The sequence below is a fragment of the Chrysemys picta genome, chromosome 25 (assembly GCF_011386835.1).
Source record: "Chrysemys picta bellii isolate R12L10 chromosome 25, ASM1138683v2, whole genome shotgun sequence".
Lineage (NCBI taxonomy): Eukaryota > Metazoa > Chordata > Testudines > Emydidae > Chrysemys > Chrysemys picta.
The window spans coordinates 11357878-11380938 of NC_088815.1; the positions used below are offsets into that span (position 1 = coordinate 11357878).

The 23061-nt window shown below is 53.3% G+C and overlaps 1 protein-coding gene across 2 annotated transcripts in view; it reads left to right on the forward strand.

The window, feature by feature from the left end:
* Positions 1-23061, forward strand: part of PALM (paralemmin) — a 69879-nt gene that overhangs the window by 23360 nt on the left and 23458 nt on the right. For both annotated transcript variants that reach the window (XM_005281057.4, XM_005281056.4), the window contains exons 2-4: positions 8172-8220; positions 13653-13733; positions 16411-16541. In XM_005281057.4, coding sequence (XP_005281114.2) covers positions 8172-8220; positions 13653-13733; positions 16411-16541 — 261 coding nt within the window. The remainder of the gene's footprint in view (positions 1-8171; positions 8221-13652; positions 13734-16410; positions 16542-23061) is intronic.

Here is a 23061-nt window from a genome sequence, read left to right on the forward strand (position 1 = left end):
GAAGCGATTGTGCAGCTAATATGATCCCAGTGTGCTGAAGACATCAAGTTAGTTTATAATGACACCAGGAATTGGAATCCTTTCAGACAGCACCTGTAATTATTACCCCTCTTATTAATCCGGATTATTATGGTAGCACGCAGGGCCGGTTCCAGGATTTTTGCTGCCCCAAGCAGCAAAAAGAAAGAGTGTGTGGGGGGAAAAAAAAAAAAGCCGCGATCGCGATCTGCTCTACCGCCACCGCTTCAGTCTTCAGCGGCGGGTCCTTCGCTCCCAGAGGGAGTGAGGGACCCGCCGCCGAATTGCCGCAGAAGAGCCGGACATGTCGCCCCTCTCCGTTGGCCGCCCCAAGCACCTGCTTGCTGGGCTGGTGCCTGGAGCCGGCCCTGGTAGCACGTAGGGATCCAACAAGATCAGGGCCCTGTTGTGCAAGGTGCTGTACAAACACGGCGCGGTAGCAGTCCATGTCCCGTAGAGCTGACAGTTTAAATGGACAAGACAGGCAGCATGTAGGGGAAAGGGATTTAACACACAAGCAGAGGGCTTGCAGCACAGATGTTAGAATGAGAGGGGCTGCCGCACCTCCTGGCTTGAAGTGGTTTCCATCATATACAGGGTTTACAGTTTAGTTCAGTGGCTCTCAGCACCCCTGGCTTGCAGTTTGCGCAGCAAAGCAAACTAACGATCCAGGGAATTTGATCCCAGTCACCCTATGCCAAAGCACAGCAAAAAGTGGCATAGGGCCCTGTATAAAACTACTGGACAACTGAGTCGGGGATCAGGTTGCAATGTGGTAAAAGGGCATGTTGATGGGAGGTAGCTGTGGTAAGGCCTTGGACTGTCCAGGGTTTTCACTGGAGCTGGTTGGAAAATAACGATTTTTCACAAAAAATTTCAAAAGAAGTAGAAAAAAAAGTTGGTAAGCTTGGCACGGATTGTTTTTGTTTTGTCTTTTCAACTAAAAAATGTTCAGGTTTTCTGACAAATGTTACCCAAAGCCAAACAATTTTGCATTTTCAGTGCTGGAAAAGCTCAATGTTTTTTTGTTTCCAAGCTTTCATTAAAAACCAGGCAAATGTATGCAATGAAAATGTTCATTTAGTTGCCTAAACAAGTATCAAGGGACCATTTTCAACCTCTGGTTTTAACTATTCTGGGATGATGGTTCTGTCCTGTCCACATTACAGCTTTGAACCAGGACATAATTGAATCACACTGACTTGATGAATAGATTCATGAATTTAAGGCCAGAAGGGACTGTTATGATCCTCTGGTCTGATCCCTGACACGGTCAAGAAGATCTGATGAAGCAAACTTGAGTTTGCGGGAGTCAGACGAGTGGAGGAAAATTGCCGAAGCTTTTTTGCAGGGAGTGGTGCCGGGGTAGGAGGCACCCGCAGCGAGCGTGGTTCAGGGATGTGTTCAGGATGTGGGAAGGTGCCCTTCTCAGGACGGTGAGGAGACTGGAAAATGTGGAGGAAGATTAGTGGCTCCTGTGTGTTGTGGTCACTGTTCGTTGTGATGTGACGCTTTGCACTTTGAGGAACAGGCCAGAGAATTTCATCCAGTTACTCCTGTACTGAGCCCACTGACTTGCGGTTGATTGAAATATCTTCCAGCTGTGCTTGCTGTTGTGTGTAGCGTAGCGGGGGCTGCAGGTGTCACAGACTAGACGCCCAGAATCAGTAGCCCCTTTTAGAAACGGGGCTGCTGGCTTTATAAGCCGAACTTTGCAAGAGGGAGCTGGCTGGCTGCACGATTCGATTCCCCTGGAAACATATTAGTGTGAGGTAGGGTGTGGGTCACTGTTTTCCTTCTGTATCTCATAATGGGGATACGAGAATAAATGTTCATTTTGTATTCCGCACCCTCTCCCCTGGGAACAATTCCACCCCCAGGCCTATTAAACAAATAACTACACTCCACTGCCGGGTAGTTTTATTACTTATTAGCATTACAGCCGCACCTGGTGGTTCCCTCCTGCCCGGGCCCAGTGAATGTACCTGCGCCAAAGAGCTCACCACAAAGGAAGGATTATTACCCCCATTGTATAGAAGGGAAACTGAGGCACGGAGCAACTTCTCCAAAGGTAGCAAGAGCAGGGCTGGGAAATGAACCCGCTTCTCTAGGCTCCCACCACAGGGCCGTAACCACTGCCCCATTCTTCCTCTCTGTCCTTGAGCACCTCACCTGGGAGTAGAGGTTTTCGGTAAGAATCGGGGTAGCATAGACAATGGCTGCAGAGGCTTCCTTCACCTCTTAGCTGGCAGGATCCCGTCTGTAGGGGATGGAGTGAGCCGTCTGGAGCACAAGATCAGAAGTGAGGAGGCTGGTTATGAGGGAAAGAGGCCTGGTAACCTAACAGGCTGGTGTGTGGTGGTGGTGGTGGTGGGCAGGAGGGATGGATGTTATCCGAGCAGCCAGGAAATCCCCCTCTTCTCCCAATGGATTTTGAAGCCCACCCGCAGTAAGTCTTAGCCCCTAGACCTTAGAGGTCACTGGTCTCCTTCTCCCTTCTGGGGCACCAGCAGCAACACCAGCGCCTCCTGTAGGCTGGCGCTGTCTGCAGCGGTAGCCTGTTCTTCCAGCAAACTCTGCTGGGCACCTTTCTCCTTCCCCTGTGGCCCATTTTGATTCAGCCTTAAAAGCCGGCCAGCCTCTCCCAGCCCTAGCGGGGTGGGAGCCAGGCAGCCGCTCCTGAGTCACTCTGGAAGGTGAACGGTGGGTGGATGTCACATGATCCCCTGTCCTTCAGCCGGCCTGGCACCGGGGCTCGCGTCCAGGGCAGGAGCTCCTGGGACGCACGTTAATGTATTTGCCCTTCACCAGTGGTATAAATTAAGACGACAAAAGCTCCCCCCCCCCCCCCCTCCGACACATGCACGTGGTCTCCCTCCCTCCGCTTGATTTGGAACTAGCTGGGCCCTGGGGCATCCACCAGCCGATAAATATGCAAGGCCGTGATTTCACAGCATGTCCTGTGATCTAGCTTTGGGGGTGGGGAGGGCGCGCTGCACAAGAACCAGGGGTCCCTTTCCCTGCCACTTCCTTTATCGCCCCACAGCGGGGTGCGTGCCGAGGTTCCCCACAGCCACAAGTTCTGGTTCTGGGCCAGAACATCCCTCCTGCCACGGCCCTGGGCTGACAGGACCCTGCAGCTGCAGCAGTGCAAGGGAGGCAGGATGGCGGGCGGACAGCTGCGGCCGCAGCCTTTGGGAGATGTGGGTTCAATTCTCCACTCTGCCACTGACTCCCTGTTTGACCCTGAGCAAGTTACTTCATCACTCTGGTTTTTCCCCCTCTGTACAAGGGAGGGGAAAAAAATCCTTCCTTGGGCCGTCTTTTCTGTTTCGAGAGTGAGCTTGTGGGGGAGAGAATCTCTCTTCCTCGGCGCCTGTGCTGAACCCAGCAGGAGCTCAGTGGGGGTGGGGGCACAGTCATATAAAGTGGAACGGTGTTAAGGTCTGGGATTTGGGGGAAACTCCCAGCCCTGTGTTCTCTGTGTGGTGCTAAAGAGCCGAGGGCGCTGCCCGTAACTCTGTTGCTCAGCCACAAGTCTGCCTCCCCCACCGATAATGCTAATGGCCCTGGGCCTTTGGCGAACCCCCCCCCCCAGGCCAGGGGGGTGTTTCCTGCCTCAGCGGCACTTTGGAAACCTCGCTGAGCTTTCAAGGTGCATCTGATAGTCAGACTCTCCCCCTCCTTCCCACAGGGAGGCATAAACCATCGGGGCCTCGGCTACGTCAGCCAGCTCCACCACGGTTAAAGATCCAGCGGCAGGCGCTCCCGTGGGCACGGAGTCCTGGTCCCCCTGCTTCAGGCACGGTGCCACCGGTGTGGGGCACCCGCCCACACGCCTCCCCCGGCCCCAACGTGCAATCTGCAGCCCCACCCATGACTGCTTAAATCCAGGACCGAGTGTGACCCCATGTGGTGACAAGAGGCAGGACAGGCTGGAACTAGAGAGCCAGAGGGTGTGTCTACACTGCAGCGGAGCCCGGGTCCACAGACTTGCGATAGCGGAGGCTTGTGGGCGCGGGCTAAAAAAACGCTGTGGAAACGTTGCCTTGAGGTTAGGCTTGAGCCCCTGAATGGCAACACCCACACATCTATTTTCAGTGCGCGAGGGAGCCGGCCTGGGAGATCTCCCTGCCAGATGCAGTGTAGACATAACCTGAAAGAACTCCAGGGTCTGTCCCTGTCCAGCAGCCTCAATAAAGAATCCCCTTTACATTCCCTAGAGCCGAGGCCTGTCTCTTCTCTGCACCTTTTACCATGGCCAAGCAAACCTCAGCTCCCCACAGGAGCTGGGCCAAGAACTCGTTTTTCGGGTCACTGGCCGGACCAAAACCATTCATTTTGGGTCAACCGCCGATGAAAGGTTTTTTTGGCAAACGGAGAAGTTAAAAAACGTAGCGGAAACAAAACCTTTCACGTTTGAGCTTTTTTTAAAAAAAAATAATGGAAGTGAATTTCTAAACAAAGTCACTTTGGATTTTTTTTTTTTTTAATTCAACCATTGTCATTTTTAAAAGTCTATTTTTAGGGTTTCCCTCCCCTCCCCCAACCACCACAATTCAGCAAACTCAAAAAGTTTCTTGACCTAAATCTTCCTTTATTTATTTATTTATTTATTTATTTTGGCCAAAAAAATAAAAATCCCAGAAAAGTCTGCCAGCGGCTGTCCCAGCTTTGACGGGAGCAGTGAACCTGCGCAGGTGGGGTAATGTAATCTTACTGTCAATGACCAGCCAGTGGGAGAAGCTGCCACAGAACGTGCTGGGGGCTGTGTCATCATCTTCTCCTGAACCTGGCAGCATTCGGCAGCGGCTATAAATAGACCAACAGGGACACACCTTTTATTGCTGTTGAAACCGTTTGGGCCGGAGCATGTTTCTGGAGGGGTGGGGGCTTCCTGCAGGTGCAACGCCCGCTGCGTGTCTGACTTTGGCAGCAGAGGAAGCCCAGGGAAGCTGGCTACGCGGTGTGTTACTGGCGTGCTTATGAGCAGGGCCCCGAGCATTACGCGGATCACAGTCGCAGCGAGGCGACGGGGAGCTTTAGGTGGGTGTTTGACACAGGTTTCTGCTGTGCCCCTCACTGAGCCTACAGCCGCACTGCTCCCAGGCCGTGACCCTGTTGGGCTTGCTCCTCGGATGGGCGACCTCAAACCACAAAGAGGCTCGTTCCACCCCGCCAGATCCCGTCGCTGTGTGTCTGACAGTGGCGCTTAGAGATCCCAGCTGAGATCTGGGCCCCCTTGTGCTTGCAAGCTGAATCGAGGGGTTTCCCCCTGCTGGAACTGAGCCCCATTTCACACTGGGGGTCCCATGGCAGGGCAGGTAATGAAACCAAGATCTCCTGCCTCCCACTCCAGTGCCTTAGCCACAAAAGCAGCCTTTCTGTAGGGAGTGTTCGGATTTGGTTCTTGAGACACAGCAGGTGTTTTGGCCGGGATGACCTCAAGCCCCCGGGTAGAACCCCAAGGCCAACCACAGGGTCTCTCGGCCCGCGGCATCACTTATTCTGGAGCTGCGGCAAACGCAGGCCGCAGCCGCCTGCCTGGGTGTCCTCTCTGCCTGCCCTTCGTTGCCCTTGTTTGGCGGCAGCGACAGGCCTGATCCCAGCACTCGGCGAGAGAATCCCTAAGCACGCAGTAGACACGGTCTCGTCAGCAGAGAGGGCAGCAGAAGGGATGGATTGAGCAGGGGGCGTTGCCATCCAAGCTCTGGGACTGGTGTCCTTATGCACCTGAGGGTCTCTTCTTTATTCCAAACTGACACCCCCCCCCCCCCCTTTGGGGAAAGCTCTATAGGTCTGGAGTTTAGGTTCGTCTGGATCACGTCTATCTAGAGGCTGTCTGAGCGACCACCGAGCTCCAGAGTGCTGGGAAGCTCCCGGGGGGGGGGGGGGGGGCGGCCCAGCTTTGCAAGTGTTATTTTGGCACATCGGGCTCCAGGAAGTGAATGGAAACTATCTCCCCACAACAGGCCCTTCTGCAGCCTCCCCCCCACCCCCGGGGCCCATATTACCATTGTAGCTGAATGCCTCACCATCTTACTCAATATATCCACACAACACCCCGGAGGGGGACAGTGCTCAGTCCCCATTGCACCAGCAGGGGACAGGGGGCCAAGAGAGACTAAGGGATGCAGGAAGCCCATGGCAGAGCAGGGAGACAGGGGTTCGATTCCCAAGTTCCCTGCTACTGCCCTAAGCATTAGGCCTCCTTTAACTTGAGCTACACAGTTTGGCCCTAATATGACAGCGAGAGCCTCGGGAACAAGCCCTGCAATACCAGTTAATGGGCTCCATACACCCAAGGCCTGGCTGTTGCCAATTATCTGCCAGGATCAGGGCTCATCTGTACTGGTTTTGTGCTGCTTTAACTAGATCAGTTTGAACCTGGTATAGTTAAATTGGTACAAACCTCAGTGATACTAGTCAGAAGGTGTTTACATCCATATAGCTTAGTCCTGGTCCACACGGGGACCTTTTTTTTTTTTTTTTTTTGGTATAACCTAAGGTGTGAATAAATCCATCTAGTTATACCAGTATAATCCTCCAGGTGGACTCCTGCTAGGGTGTCCCGATTTTATAGGGACAGTCCCAATATTTGGGGCTGTTTTTTATATGGGCTCCTACTACCCCCACCCCCGTCCCGATTTTTCACACTTGCTATCTGGTCACCCTAACTCCTGCCCCAGTATAAAGATGACCTTTTTTCAGGTTAGCTCATGCGGCTTGGGAAGGGGTTTAAGCTAAACTGAAAAAAGCCACTGTTATACAGGAATAAGCCCAGATCTCCACCACAAATGTTTGCCAACACAGCTGTGTTGCTCTGGGGGGGGGGGGGGGGAGGTGCAGAGGTGCGATCTTCAGCCAACAGACAAACGTGGGAGGGAAAACAGAGACACAGAGAAGCTAAGTCAAGCTGGGTGAAGTTTTCAGATGAATAACTGATTTGCCAAAAAAACCCCACATTTTGAGTATGCTGGAACTTTCTGCAAATTCGGGTCAAATCTGGCAAATAGTTTTGGCTGAATTTTTTTTTTAAAGTTGAACCCTTTCCACTTTTCGTTTCAAGCCGAGGTTTTTGTTTAGAAGTTTAGTGAGTTTGTTCCTTTAAAAAAAAGGGTAAAATAAACACCCGAACACTAAACGAAACAAGCAAAAAAACCCAATCAGTTGGAGTCAAATGAAATATTTTGTTTGACACCCCCCCGCCCAAATTGTTCTCGAATGTTTCCATTCAACCACCAAATTGAAAAATCCGTTCTTCATCCCGCTCTGAGGCCGTGTCTACACGACCACTTAGGTCGGTACAACTTGCGTCACTCAGGGCTGTGAATAAACCACCCCCCTGAGCAATATAACTCACACCGACATAAGCACCGGTGTGGACAGCGCCATGTCCCACCGATATAGCTATCGCCGCTTGTTGGAGGTGGATTAATGATGTCGATGGGAGAGCTGTAAGCTAAGTGACATGCCCATGGCCACGCAGCTGAGCAAGGAATAGAACTGAAGTTCCAAACCTCTAGCGTATGCTGCCTTTTGATTAGGATGCAATAATTTGGGGAGTGCAGCGGGTTTCTGTTTTCCTAACTGGATCTTCTCCCTCCCCATTGATTTCACGCCCAAACTCTCCCACCTACCTACCCCGGGTCCTCTGACTTTCCCCGGTGCTGAAGCAGCACCTTGGCAGTTGGGAGCATTCCTCGCCTTCTGCCAGCTCCTCTCCCTGCCTCACAGCTGGCGTGAGCCTGTCTGCAGTACTCTGGAGCAGGCAGGGAGTTGGCTCGTCCACAAAACTCCATTTGTCTGGTTCAAGCCCAGCTCAGGGACACTGAACCCGCAGTGACAGCGAAATCCAAAAGGCCGCGTGGGATCCGGTGGCGGCGCTGGGAGACCCCCATGCACAGGCTGCCCGGCCAAGGAGCGCTCTGCTTTAGCAACAAGTGCACAGACAGGATAAACAAAGGGCCGAGGGAGGGCTGCAAAGGAAGGGGAAAGTTCAGCCATTGTCTGTGTGCTGTGTCCGGTTCGCTGCGGGCCATAATGATTCTATTCACGGACACACCCCCACAGCATGCGAGAGTCTCCCCTTCCCCAGCTCGTCTCTTGTCCTGCGCTCTGACGCTCCCTGCGTTCGTTTGCTCTCGTTGCAGGATCACGGAGGCCGGCGCCGTTCAGCAAGAGAGGCTGCAGGCCATAGCGGTAAGTGGTCCCGTCCCATCTCCTTCCGTCTTCGATATCGTGCAATGAATCCACCGGGCCTCGAGCAGCAGGTCTGGCTGCAGGTAGCATTTCGTGGCAACGTGACTGGCCCCCCTCCAGACCATGGGGTGGTAATGTCAATGTGCCAAGGCCCAGACCTGGGATGCAGGGTGTCACCCTGGGCTGGAATGAGGGATAAACAGAACGTATTCATGCAGCAGCCGTATAATGCTGGTGGGATCCCTTTCTTCAGGCTGAGTAGCTCTTTCTGTGACCCCAGGGCAATGATCTAAGTACACGGCCCAGGGGGACCAGATAGACCAAGTGAGTGAACCCTGGGCGGTGTGGCAGAGGTGGCTGCACACGAGGGCTGGGTCTTGCCTATAGTTTATACAACACTATAGGCTCACTCAGCGCTCCTGATTGTGCTAAAGCCCCTCTGGCAGCACAAAGGGACCTTAAAGTGGGTGGAAACAGCCCCTTGAGATTATTACACCCCCTCCCACCTACAGGGGACCTCCCCCCTCAGTGCAGAGCTGGCTGTATGTGTAAGGAGGTGTCATGGTGTGGGGGGTGGCCAGAGCATTACAGCTGTTCTCAGTTTCACAAGGCCCGTCGGAGGCCATGGGAAGCGGCGCGTACGTTAGAGTAACCCCGAGGCTGCTCTCCTAGGAGGCCAGGCAGGGCCCTGAACTGGCTCAGGATATGGGGCGTGCAATCCTCCTCTTCTTTCCCACTGTCTCTGCCTTACCTGCAGGAACAAGGGAACGGAGCAGCAGGCTCCCAGTCTTTCCGATCGCTGCCCCTCCTCATGGGTCTGGTTAGTTTCCCGTTCCTTCACACCGGCATTGCTGTTTGATAGCCAACCACGGCCATCCCAGAGACCAGTGCCCTGGAGGGAAGGGAAGGTGTAGACCCCAGGGGATTGAGGCTCCGAGCTTCTAGGGTCTGAGGCCCTTTGGATCAGGCCCCACAGGAGGGTGATTTCGTGCTTGCAAACAAGATCCCCGTGCCTACTCAGTGAACGGAGGTTTTGGCAGGGGCTGACTCACTTACCGGTGGCTGTCTAGGACCCAGTAACATGCCGGCTGAGTGAGCCGTAAGGGGCTCCTCCTGTGGGTCCGACTCCAAACAGCTGATTTCCAGGGCGCACTTATCTGGTGCCAGCTGGGCTGTGGGTGAGGCGAGATTCCCCTGCCTGTTGGCCAGTGAGAGCTGATGGGGTTTGAGCTGCAGTCGCTGCTGGCTGGCTGGCTCCTTCCCAGCGGCCTGGAGGTCTGGCGGATGGTGGAGTCAGTTTCTATGGGGCTTTCGCAAGTGTGCAGAGGCATCCGGTCAATGCCGTGGTTTACTGGTCGGGGCCTGACTTCTAAAGCCCAGAAAGAAAAGGGCTGTGTAAGGGAGCAGAAAGGGGCATTATTGTCAAGAGAACAGGAAGCATCATCCAGCAAGGAGCTGAGCACCACGCCAAGCGCCCTCCACTCCCAAAGGATCAGGCCCATGGACATGAGGTCGCTTGTAACGGCAGCTCCCCAGCTCTGGGTGAATGAGGCCGCAGATGCGGAGAGCCAGCCTGGAGGCATGTAACTGCTGGGCCGTGCAATCTCTGCCTGGTCCTCTTTTGAGACAGAGCCAGGCGTGGTCCTCTCCCCATGGCCGCGTGTTGGCTCGCTGCCCGCACCTTTGTGTGGCCGCCTCGCCTGCCAGTTTTCCAGTCCCCGCTTGCGATCGGGCTGGTCGCTGCCACACAAAGGGCAGATTGTTCTGGGCTGGGGAAAAAAACGTGTGACGCTTCCCAGGATCGGGAACCGACTCGGATGAAATAATCAGGACCGATTCCCAACAGTGGGGCAAGGACTGGAGGTGGCTCGGATCTTCTCCGAGGGCTGGGGAAATCCAGTTCTCGTCTCGTTTCCGGCTGGAAAAAGCAAGGCCCAGCCTATGAGGCAGTGAGGTCTAGTGGACAGAGGCTAGCACCCAGGAGATCTGTTTTCTATTCCAATCCCTCTCACTGATCTGCTGTATGACCTCGAGCAAGTTACTTCAGCTCCGCATCTGTGGACTGGGAGTAATCACGCTTGTGGGAGGTCATTCTGGCTGTTCTAGCCCTCTGTGTCCCAGTGCTGATGGGGTTAGAGCAACACTCCAGCAGGAAGAGCATGCTTGGGGTTAAAGACTTGGGAATCATTAGGAAAGGGATGGATAATAAGACTGAAAATATCATTTTGCCTTTATATAAATCCATGGTACGCCCACATCTTGAATACTGCGTGCCGATGTGGTCGCCCCATCTCAAAAAAGCTCTATTGGAATTGGAAAAGGTACAGAAAAGGGCAACAAAAAATGATTAGGGGTATTGAACGGCTTCCGTATGAGGAGAGATTAATAAGACTGGGACTTTTGGAAAAGAGCTGACTGAGGAGGGGATATGATGGAGGTCTATAAAATCATGACTGGTGTGGAGAAAGTAAATAAGGAAGTGTTATTTTCTCCTTCTCATAACACAAGAACTAGGGGTCACCCAATGAAATGAATAAGCAGCAGGCTTAAAACAAACAAAAGGAAGTATTTCTTCACACAACGCACAGTCAACTTGTGGAACTCCTTGCCAGAGGATGTGTGAAGACCAAGTCTATGACGGAGTTAAAAAAAGAACTAGATAAGTTCATGGAGGATAGGTCCATCAATGGCTATTAGCCAGGATGGGCAGGGATGGTGCCCCTAGCCTCTGTTTGCCAGAAGCTGGGATTGAGCGACGGGGGATGGATCACTTGGTGATCACCTGTTCTGTTCGTTCCCTCTGGGGCACCTGGCATTGGCCACTGTTGGAAGACAGGATACTGGGCTGGATGGACCTTTGGTCTGACCCCGTTCTTATGTTCTTAAAGACCCAGAACTTGGAGTCGAGGTGACTGGGTTCTTTTTCCAGCTGTGGGGAGAGTAAGATCTAGTGGTTAGAGCAGGGAATTGCGAGTCAGGACTTCTGGGCTCCCTTTTCAGCTCTGCTGCTGTCTCACTGTGTATGCTTGGCCAAGTCCCTTCCCCCTTCTGGGCCTATAATGAGATTTCCCTGTCTCACTGTGCTGTTTAGGGGGCTTGACTCATTTGCGTTAATAACGGGCTTGGAGAAGGCATGATAGAAATGCAGCGTGATCTAGTGGATAGGGCACCAGATTGGGAGTCTGGAGTCCTGGGATCTATTGTCCATTCTGCCACTCGCCTGCTGTGTGATGCTGGGTGAGTCACGTCCCCGGCCTGTGCCTCAGTTTCCCCTCCCGCCCTTTGTCTGTCTCTGTTTCATTTATAAGCTCTTTGGGACAGGGACTCTCTCTCATCGTGTCTGTGCAGCGCCAGGCACGATGGGGCCCTGATCTCAACTGGGCTTCTTGGCTTTATTGCAATAGAAATAATTCATAGTAATAATACTTGAGGTCCGAGTTCGCTTTGGCCCTGGGAAAACAAGAATTCTGGGCATGTGTATGAATGTTGTTCCCTTCAAATGAGGGCAGGCATCAATTGCAAACAAGAGCCGTTATTGTCTGAGTAGCACAGACTCCCATTTAGTCTGAAATACTCGTGCTTCAGCCAGTGTAATTAAATTAAAATTCTCCTGGGAGAACACGGGGGGGAAGTGAAGGGCAAATATATTTCATGAAAACCCGTTACACGGCGCAAGTACATTGCAGATGTCCGATGAAACCCGGGGCCGCAGCACGTTCGTCCACCCATGCTTGGTCCTTGCAGCTGGGACTCCAAGTGGCTGTACAACTAATACTGCGACAGTCATTTATAGAGAGCCTCACTGAGACCAAGGCCCCGTTGTGCCAGGTGCTGTACATGCACCTAGTGTGAGACAGTCTCCTCCCCAAAGAGCTCACAATCGGAATAGACAAAGGATTATTATCCCCATTTTACAGATGGGGGAACTGAGGCACTTGTCTAAGGGCAGGGGAAGTCTCAGGGCTGCTCTACTGGCCACTAACTGTGGATCCGCAGGGCCTAGCGATGCCCCAGCTGGGCCTGTCGCAGCGGGAGCGAGACTGAACCCGTGGCAGATGCGCGGGGGATCTGAAGGGGAATGGGGAATTCCGATCGCAGCTGGAGGGCCTGGGCCTCGATATTTGTTCTTTCCTTATGGCCTTCCTTAATCTGAAAGGAAAAACCTCGAGCATGTTTGCTCTGAGTGCATGGAGTAGACGCCATAGCTGCCCTGAGATCAGCCGTTAGAACGTACCTCAGTCGCTGTCGCTCAAAAGCTAAGTACAGCGAATCGATCCAGGCACAAACTCCAATCCCAGACCGTGGGGCTCGGAAATCCAGGGCCGTCGAGTCCGGCAGCCATTCCCCTTTAGGATGCATTCGGTCACACATTGTGCAGCTGTGGGGCATTGGCTGTGTAGCTGCCAGGCATTGGTGGGGCAGCGGTTTATTGTCAATGTAGCTGTTGTGCGTTGGTTGTGTAGTGCCTGGTGTAGCTGTTGTGCCTGGTTTGTTTAGCTGCCGTGCAGTCTTTGCGTAGTTGTGCGTTGGGTAGGTAGCCGGTGAGCATTGCTCGTGTCGTTGTGGATAGGGCCGTTGTCGAGCGTTGCCTGTTTGTGTAGCGGTTGTGCATTGTGGCGGTGGTGAGCGTTGGGAGTGTCGCTGCCGTGCTCGGTTGGTGTTGCTTGTTTGCATCGCTGTGTAGTTGTGAAGCGTTGTTTGTGTAGGTGTGGAATGTATGTGCCGCTGTTTTGCATCGTGTGTGTATTTGTTGTGTATTGGGTAGCTACAATTTCCGGGTAAGATAAAAATGAGGACAAATTATGCGGGGGGCAGGGGGGAATGGAAGGAACAAACCCTAAAGGAGAGAGAGAAAAGCAGAACAACATGGAGGGGGCCTGCCCCATCCACGCCTCCTGCATACCACAGTGATGGTGCAGCCGCAAGGGCTGAGACAGGAGAAATCTCAGCTGTTGTTGAGGGGCGGGGGGGCGGGGAGGGGAAGCAATTTCTTGAGTCAGTGAGAAAGGTCAGTCCAGTTAAATTGCCTCTGAAAACTTCAGGCCAGATCCCCAGCTGGGGTAAATCAGCCTCGCTCCCATTGGCGTAAATGGGGCTGTACCGATCTACACCTGCTAAGGACCCAGCCCGACACCTGCCCACCGGGTAATGGAAACCGTCCCACCTGTGCCTCCCCATGAGCGCCGGAGCTCAGCGGCATTGCAGGTTGCAGGAGGGACTGACTGAATCACTGACCCACGGGGGAAATGGCTGGAGACCTGACCGAGGGCCCGTGTTTAAGCGCACGGGTGAGCCAGCCCCCCTGAAGTTAATGGGACGCCCCGCCTTCGGAAAGCTAAATCCGGCCACGTCTGTCCTAACAAACATGATTACCACGAATTCATCCTTTTCTTTCCCCCCCTCCCTTCTTCGTCTTTTCCTTCTACGCTCAGGAGAAGAGGAAACGTCAGATCGAGATCGAAAATAAAAGGCGGCAGCTCGAAGACGACAGGCGCCAGTTACAGCACCTAAAGGTAGCAACGCAGATCTGGGCCCAATGCCGCAGGGCTGAACCTGAGTGGGACCCGAGCCAACCGCAAAGCATGCCCCAAACCTCAGCCCAGTGTCGCTGAGAGAGAGGGTTCGGGGTTTGCCTGGGCCTTACGAGACGTGGGGTCAGTTCCCAGATCTGCCACTGACTCCCCGTCCAGCCTTGGGCAAATCACTTAGCACCAGATTGGTCGAGGTATTTAGGTGCCTAACTCCTCATTTTGGGGGTTAGGCACCGAAATATGTTTAAAAATCTGGCTTGGAGCTTCTCTAGGCCTCCGGTGCTACCTGTGAAGTGGGGTAATGCTACTGCCCTTCCTTACAGGCTGTTGGGGGGTGAATGAAGACTGTGAGGTGCTCAGGAGAGCACAGAGGTGGACACTTTTCACAGGGTTAGTGGGGTGGGGGAACCATTCCCCAAAAACTGTGCGACCCTTAAAATGTGCTTTATCCTTTATCCACCTTCCCCTCTGCACGCAGGTATTCAGTTCAGTGTTTCCTTGCACAGTCACCTCCCGGGGGCAGGTATGATGGACTTGAGCAGCATTTCTCAAACTGGGGTCCGCGGACCACTGGGAGTCCCCGAGGGTACTCTGGGGGGTCTGCGGGCCCCGCTGATCAACTGCTCCCCCTCCCTCCCAGTGCCTCCTTCACGCTGGGGAACAGTTCCCCGACGTGAAGGAGGCGCTGGGAGGGAGGGGGAGGAGCAGGAGCCCTGGGTCCGTGCTGCTCCTGGAAGCAGCCAGCAAGTCCCTGCGGCCCAGGAAGGGGACAGGGGGTCTCCGTGCGCTGCCCTCATCCCAAGCGCTGACTCCGCAGCTCCCATTGGCCGGGAAGTGTGGCCAATAGGAGCTGTGGAGGCGGTGCCTGCGGGCAGGGGCAGCATGCGGAGACCCTCTGGGCCCCCACCTAGGAGCCACTTCCAGAGGGATGTGCCGGTTGCTTTCGGGAGCAGCCCAAGGTAAGCGCCGCCCCCCTCACCTCCTCCAGCACCCCAACCCTCTGCCCCAGCCCAGAGCCTGCACCCAAACTCCCTCCCAGAGCCCGCACCCCTCCTGCACCCCACCCTCCTGTTCCAGCCCTGATCCTTCTCCAGCACCCAAACTCCTTCCCACACCCCCTCCTGCACCCAAACTCCCTCCCAGAGCCTGCACCCCTCCTGCACCCCACCCTCCTGTTCCAGCCCTGATCCTTCTCCAGCACCCAAACTCCTTCCCACACCCCCTTCTGCACCCAACCTCCCAGCTCAGAGCCTGCACCCCTCCTGCACCCCAATCCCCTGCCCCAGCCTGGTGAAAGTGAGTGAGGGGGAGAGTAAGTGATGGGGGGGGCAAGGGCTGAGTAGGGGGAGCTTGGGGGTCCCTGAAAAAATTTAAATCAAAATGGAGGTCCTCGGGTTGCTAAAGTTTGAGAACCGCTGGCCTAGAGGGTGAGCGATTAAAATTGCCATGCGTTGCTGCAGCTTTACAGATCGGGGGGTAACAGGAAAAGCTCCAGGATGCAGATGTGCCGCTTTGAAGGGCTTCCTCTGAAGGGTTTCCGTCGTGGAACGAGCAGTTTGGAGACCAGCCATCTCCCTGCTCGCTTGAGCCAGGTGGCAAAGTCTGGGGACTGACCCTAATGACTCACCTGCCCTAAGAAACGTGCCCTGGCACGGGACATCCCGCTGTCTGCGATCGCCTGCAGACTAACCCACTGGGCTTTGGGTTTCCCCAAAGGCCTGGTCTGAACAGCATGGCTAGGACAGGGCCTGGCCCTGAGTGCGTCTCTGGAGAGGGGAAAGCAGCATTTTCCCAGCACAGAGAACGTCCCTCGCTCCTCACCTTCTGCACTGAGACTGCTAGGCTGTGCCCGAGCACCTCTGTCTTGGGTTGGGAAGGGCCCTATGCTTTTCTGATGAGCCCCAGACTGCACGAGGTTTGAAACCACACCAGCGTAGCAGGCCATGGCTCTAAATAGAGACACCGTGGTCATTGGTGGGGCTTGAACCTACAACCACGAGTACCCAAAGCCTATGCTGCTACTGGGAAAGTACTTTTGGATGAAAAAGTGTTAGCCAGCTCTAGTGGGTGGTTTGGTTTTCCGAGGTGGGAGGGAAAGAGTTAATGGAGAGTTTGATCCGAGTGAGAGGGAAGTGGTGAATTCACCATCTCTGGATGTCTTCAGATCAAGATTAGATGCCTTCTTGGAAGTGGCTTTAGCCAACATGATTGGGCTTGATACAGGAGTGACTGGGTGAAATTCTAAGGTATACAGATCAGACTAGCTGTTCTAATAGTCCCTTCTGGCCTTAAGCTTGATGAAGACACCGGAGGGTTCACGCTCAGGTGCTAGGATGATGGGCAGCAGTATAGACAGATTCAGCCCCATGATGCAGACTGACGTCCTTGCTGGCTCGTGTTCTGCAGGGCCATTAGCCCCTTGCTAATGTGTGTTCCTGGTAACACTCCACCCCCCCCCAGCGGCTCTCCCATTGCAGGTAGCGGTAGGAGGTGTCGTGGTACCACTCCAGGAGGCCAATTAGGAGAGACCCCAATGCTCAGCCTCCTCCCTGCTATGTTGGTGGTGCAGCATTGGAGCCCAGGTTCTCACACCAGTATCCCTAGTGCAGAGGGAGGAAAGTAACCGGTCTCTCTGTGTTCCCCTCCCAACCCTACCTAGTCCAAGGCTCTGAGGGAGAGGTGGCTGCTGGAAGGAGCCCCGTCGTCCGCCACCGAGGAAGACGAGGCCATGAAGAAGCAGATGCAGGAAGACGAAGTGAAGACCAAGGAGCTGGAAGAAACCATCCAGAGGTAATGGCGAAGGAGTATAGGGAGGGAGGGAGGGCACTCCCCAGAGGTGAGGGGAGCGGGAGGCCATTGGTGGGCACAGAGTAGGTGGGAGCTGGTCCCGAGAAGAAAGTAGCAGGAAACCAACAGCTACACCGAGAGCTTGGAGGCAAATGAAGGTGCTAGTTGGTTTTGCACTAACTCACTTCCCCACACCCTTCACCCCACCCCTGGTCTCCCTGCATGCCCCTTCCCTGGCCAGTCTCTGGGATGTCACCAACACTTGTAGCCCCACTTGTGAGGGCCATACAGAGCAGCTGGAAGAAGCCATGTCCTTCAGGGCTGATGGGACTATCACGCACAGGAGACCCAGTTCCCTTTGCACGTGGCTCTTGCTCGGAGAAACAGCCACCTGGAAAGGGACCCAGATTCAGGGCACAAGCCTCAGACCGCACAGAACACACAATTCTGGAGCGTTCGTCTGGAGTCTGAGGCAGCGTGGTTTGAGCAGGCGCCTTCGAGTCAGGATGCTTGAGTGCTAGGCCTGACTTGGGGAGGCAGTGTGATCTAGTGGTTAAAGTGGGGGTGAGGCACCAGGGCTCCGTTCCTGGCCCTGCCTCCAATTTTATTTGTGAGACCTCGGGCAAGTCATCTAATCTCCCCGTTTCTCCGTCTGTGAAATGGAGAACGGGTCCATCCCTACCTAGGGCTTTGAGATTCTCTGATAAGAGGTGGTAAATATAAGATATTCTTATAAAAGGGCTAAATCCTGAGCTCTTGACTCAGATCTTACTCAAGCAAAGCCCCTGTGGCAATCACTGGGAATGTTGCCTGAGAGAGAACTGCAGGATTCGTACCCCCGTTCGCAATGTGTTCGTGTTGAACCCCTGCAGATACCTCGTGCTATTTTGGCTTCTCCAGTCCTGGAGTGTCTGCGGTAACTGGGGCCGGGTGTCAGGGGGAGAGCTGTGCACAGCGGTGCGGGCTTTGGCGGGGAATAGGGTGGAGGGGAGCTGAAGGGGGCAGCTCAACTTCTTCAGGCGCATCCAGGCGGCAGGGTGTTGCCAGGAAATACAACGGACTTGCGCTCCCTGTTCCTTGCACCACCTCCCACACAGGAGAGCGTCTGACACACACAGCTGAACATTCCAAGTTCCCTCCCTCCGGGAGCTGCTGACTGTGGCAGTTTTCCCATCCTCTCCCCCAAGCAGTGGAGAGCGAAGCCCCTTTCACTGTCTGTGCATCTTGGTCTGCAGCCCTATCAAAGTCCGGAGTTTTTTTTTTTCCCAGAGCCGCCCTCCTCCTCCTCTGTCACTTTAAAGCCTCCCTCCCCACCCGTACAGCAGCCTTGACCTTTTGACTCTGGTACGCTGGAAGCGAGGGCGGGTGGGAAATATTCCATCTAAACTGTTTTGGGCTGGAAAGCAGGGAATTCAATTACATGGGATTTTGCGCAAAAAGTTTCTGCAGGAAGTTTCAGTTGAGCATCGAACCTCGATGTTGTGATTGCGAAATGCTGCCCCGGTGCCTCGTAGGAGTTACAGTTTGGGTGTCCTGGGCTCCCGTTCGGCTATGTGGACCGGGCCTCTCAACCAAACTTACCCTCCCCTGAAGCCTCGTGGATGTATGACTGCCATGATACACCTCCCTCCCCCCACCAAAATGAACCAGGGTTTGGAATAGCAGCTGGTGACGGGTTGGGATCACAGAGGGCTGAATATAGAGAACCTGGGGGTGGAATAGCCGGGGGCGATGGGTCAGGACTGAGCTGCAGTGGAGATGGTCATATAACATCTGGCCTCGCTAACATTGGCCATCTCCAGCCCGTACTGTTCATAGAATATCAGGGTTGGAAGGGACCTCGTCCAACCCCCTGCTCAAAGCAGGACCAATCCCACGACAGATTTTTGCCCCTGATCCCTAAATGCCCCCCTCAAGGATTGAACTCACAACCCTGGGTTTAGCAGGCCAATGCTCAAACCACTGAGCTTTCCCTTCCATTTCTTAAGTGCTAAATTCCCTCCCGGTTCAAAGGCCAAGCAGTTTGGTTTTCCCCTTGGAATTTTCTCCTCATGCAGAGGGGATTTCAGAACGCACTTGCTTTGCCCTTGTTGGGGGAGGCCGATAGCCATACGCCCAGCACCCTAGAGCACCCATCAGCGGCAATTAGGAGACGACATTATTTAAAGTGAAAATCCAATAGCGATTGGGAGGGGGAAAGGGGGGAAATTGAATCCATCAGGAACCTGGGATGCTGTAATGCTGCCCCCGGGGAGGTATGCCTGAACACAGATGGCCTCGCTCCCCCAGCTCTCTCCCTAATGGCATTTGTGCTTTTCACGTTGCTAGAGGCTGCGGGAAGCTTCCCAGCTAGACACACAAACTCAGGGCTGAGGGGCGAGGAGCACTTGGTGCCATGGACAAAGATCCATGACGATCTACAGTAGAGGGATGATCCTAACGTTGGCTGGGAGGGGGGCCCATTAGCTGGGCCTTTCCCATCTCTAGCTCGGCGCTCCTATGAGTCTGTGTCTTGCATCCGTCTAGAGCCATTTTACTTTCTCAGTCTTGGGGGCAAAGTGGGTTTATACAGCCTCTGCTGATCTGTGTTCCTGAAATTGATCAGCGCCGAACGCCTGCCCCCTCGCCACCTAGGCTCTGCCTTTCCCTTCCCCTCCACAGATGACAAAGGGGACATCCCCAAGGAGGCAGCACCACCATCCACAGACAAATTGGACTCTGCATTTCACAGCGAGCACAAATCCACCCTGCGGTTTCAATGAGATGTCACCGAGAGCAGAATTTAACCCATCTGTGCACTGTTACCTACGTGCTCAATGTCCTCTTTAGACGGAGTGGGAAGTCTTGCCTATTTCAAAACGTGCAACAGTTTCCCCTTTGAAATCAAGAGGAGATTAAGCGGGGACATGAGAGCGGTCTTCAAACAGTTGAAGGGCTGCTATAAAAAAGATGGAGAAAAGTTGCTCTTTCTTGCCATCGAGGGCAGGGCAAGAGGCCATGGGTTCAAACGACAGCACAGCAGATTTAGATGAAATCTCAGGAAAAAGGTCCTGGCTGTAAGAACGGTAAGACGGGAGGCTGTGAAAGCTCCTTCACTGGAGGTTTTCTAAAGGAGGCTGGACAGCCATCTGTCTTGGATGGTTTAGACACAACAAATCCTGCATTTTGGCCGGGGGTCGGACTAGATGACCCTTTAAGAGGTCTCAGGGATGGGGCGGTCACTTTCGGACTCCTTAGAACTCTCAGTCGCCAATCAGAGTACACTGAAGCATGTATGCAATCTGATTGGCTAATGGCCTGGCTAGCACTGATTCCTGGGGAGGAAGGTATGGATTCCCCCACACGGCTGTTTTCAGACAGCTGCGATCTGGGGCTTGTCTCCTGTATGGAACAGTGCGCATGTGGTATCAGACATTTATTGTTATCTAGTAGGTGGCATTGGCTGGATAGTCGGGAAGAAGTCGGACCGCTGTTTAGCTTCCCAGTGGATATTGAACACGGCAGCAACCAAATCGGGAGTGCTGGCTTTGCAGTCGTATATCTTAGGAGACTTCGATGAGTTAGAAGGAAAAGCGAGAAACGTTTACCCTCTCCCAGTAACCTCCTTCCTGTTCGTTCAGCTGCCAAAGAGCAGAAAGAAAAAGCCAGCAGCAAAGAAGCTTTGCTAGGAGAGGTATCCCAGCAGCCAGAATGCAGTAAATTACTCCCTCTCTGTCATGCTGGCCATTAATTACAGAGAATCAGTGCAGATATAGGTCAGATCCAAAGAGGCCATTGTCCCTGTTTTAATGGCACAATGGATTGTTCAGAGACTGGAGAGGGGAAGGGCGCTTTACGCGCAGGAGACAAAAATAAAAATCTGCTGAAGGGGACACTGTCAAAATAAAAATTGTGCGTGTCCAGGCCGGATGGTGAGCTAAGCTATATGGGTACAAATCTGGAGGAAGTTCACTGACATCCCGGTTCTATACCAACAGACGTGAGGTCAGAACGAGGCCTCTTTGTTCAAAAATTCCCTGCCTGAATTGCTAATAACTAGAACTAGCTGAGAAACGGGGACAGGTTTTTATGAGAAATTGTGAAGCATTTGGAGGCAACAAGCTCGGCAACATTTGTAATATTTCATCTGACTAATAACATAACAAATATTTCAGCTGACTAATCACACCGAAAACCCGCGGAGCGCGATTTTAGTCTGATCCAAAGCCCGTGGATGTCAATGAAGGTCTTTTCATTCCCTTTGATTGTTTTGGGGTCGAAACCTTGCACCGTGTTGGTTTCAGTGAGGCTGCTCAGCTGTAACAAGGATTACATTTGCCCCACGTCCACTTTGCCAACTCTCGCAATTTAATTTTTAATTTATTGCGAGTCTCGTGATGTTTGGAGCTTTTCTTAAATTGCCAGCTCCTGGAGTCATGTGAATATAGAAAAATCTTGGCTTTTATTTTAAAAAAGTTTCTGACCTTCACGGTTGCAGAGAAAAGTTTGAAAGCATGACCTGTGAGTGACCTAAAGGCTCCCAAACCAGAAAGCAAATACCCAAGCTATATTATTTATTTAAATCTCATGATTTTAAGCCAATATTTTGGTTCTTATGGGGCCGGACTCCTGATTCTTGCATGCTTGAGCATAGCAATACTGCAGTTTTAAAAATCTGATTTCATTCTCACTACTGATACGGTTTGTTTGTGGAGGATTTTTTTGTTTTTGTTTTTTTGCATTTTACTCAGGTAGCGAAACTAGTCTCATTGGTTTCACTTCCTAGTTTTCACCACAGGATGCTTTTGTGATCTGGAGCCCATTGCTGCAGGGTGGGCTGTTCCAAGCCTCCCCAAGGAACTGTTTGCAAAACTGATGCTTGTTTTAAACATTTTCGTGTTCGGCTTAGTGCTTTGCAAAGGTAGGGGAGTCCCTGGAGCTGCTCAATTTCATCACATGTACACCAGGTATATTTTCATCTGTGAGTAAGGAGAGGGAAAGCACTGGACGGGGACTCAGGAGATCTGGGTTAATTCTCAACTCTGCCACCACCTCAGTGTACGACCCTGGCCAAGTCCCTTAGGGGAGGTCTACATTGTAATGTAAGCCCAGGGTTGGTAGAACTTGAATGAGCAGATCCTGGGTTTGTTAACCTCGGGCTTAGTGTTTACAGGTTAGGAATTATTAAACCCTGGGGCTCCAGCCTCTACACTGCCTTATGCAGGCCCAAATCCAACCACCCGTATCCCAGACTTCCTAGCGCCCTCCCAAAATGTTGCCATTTTAGCACTTTGTTCATGGTGCAGTGTCAGAAAACATTACTGTCCACCAAACTTGACCGTCCACAGGACTGAGAATGTCGACCCATGGGATCGTTGGATACTTTTGGCAGATTCCCAGAGTATGAGTCCAGTGGAGCTGCGTCTACATTGCAAGGCAATAGGCCTTGAACCCTGGGTACCGGCTTGACTGAGGCGCTCAGACCCTCCACCCCGTGGGAGCCTGAGTTTGAACCCTGGGCTTACGCTGGGTGCGTCTACACTGCAGTGAAATACCCGTGGCCGGCCCACGTCAGCTGACTCAAGCTCACGGGGCTCGAGCTGCAGGGCTGTAAAATTGTGGTGTAGATGTTCGGGTGTGGGCTGAAGTCTGAGCGCTGGGACCCTGCGAGAGGGGAGGGGACGCGAGTATGTAGCCAGAGTTCTGGATGGGCTTGTACAGCCCACGCTGCCCCATCTTCACTGCTATCACACGGGCAGGCCGACCTGCACGGCAGCCGCACCGCCGATGGCTGTGTAGACACACTCTACCGTTCTAGCCCTGGCGGCTGCGGCTCGAAAACGTGACCCCTGCGAGGTTCAAAAGCGAAGAAGGCAAATAAAAGACTCCTGGGGCATTTTAAAAAACCTCCTCATTTTTAAGCCAGTCTCCTGAGTTTCCAGGACTTATCTCAGGAGTTCTGGTGGCCATGGTGGTTTCTCCTTCTGTAAAATGGGGCTAATAAAACTCCCTTTCTCCCACCCTTTGCCTGTTTAAGCTCTCAGTAGAGGGGTTTTCTCTTAGGAGGTGTGGGCCCATCACTGCAGAGTTAACGCGAGCGATAGCCTCGCTCAAGTGAGAGCATCCACACTGCAAAGTAACACTAGCTACACAGAGTGGTCATGTTAGCTGCGGATGAGTTATGCTTACTCCCACTGTCGCCTGTATCCCCCGGCGGGCCAGCCATCTTGAGCTAGAAGCAGCCCTGACCTCGGGTTAAGGGGCTTTGCGTGTGGACGGGATCGAATTGGGGCAACACTCGAGTTAATTGTGCCCGGTTTAACTTCCAGTTCAAACAGGAATTAGCCCGGGGACGTTCTCTGGCCAGTGCTGTGGAGGGGTTCAGACAGGATGACTAGAGAGGTCCCTTCTAGCCTTATGATCTGTGAGTGTTTGCCGCCTTGTTTGTACAGCGCCTGGCACGATGGGGTCCTGGTCTGGCTGTGGCCTCCATGTGCTGTTTTATACAGATAACAAGAATGGTTATCTGTGATCTATTGAGTTA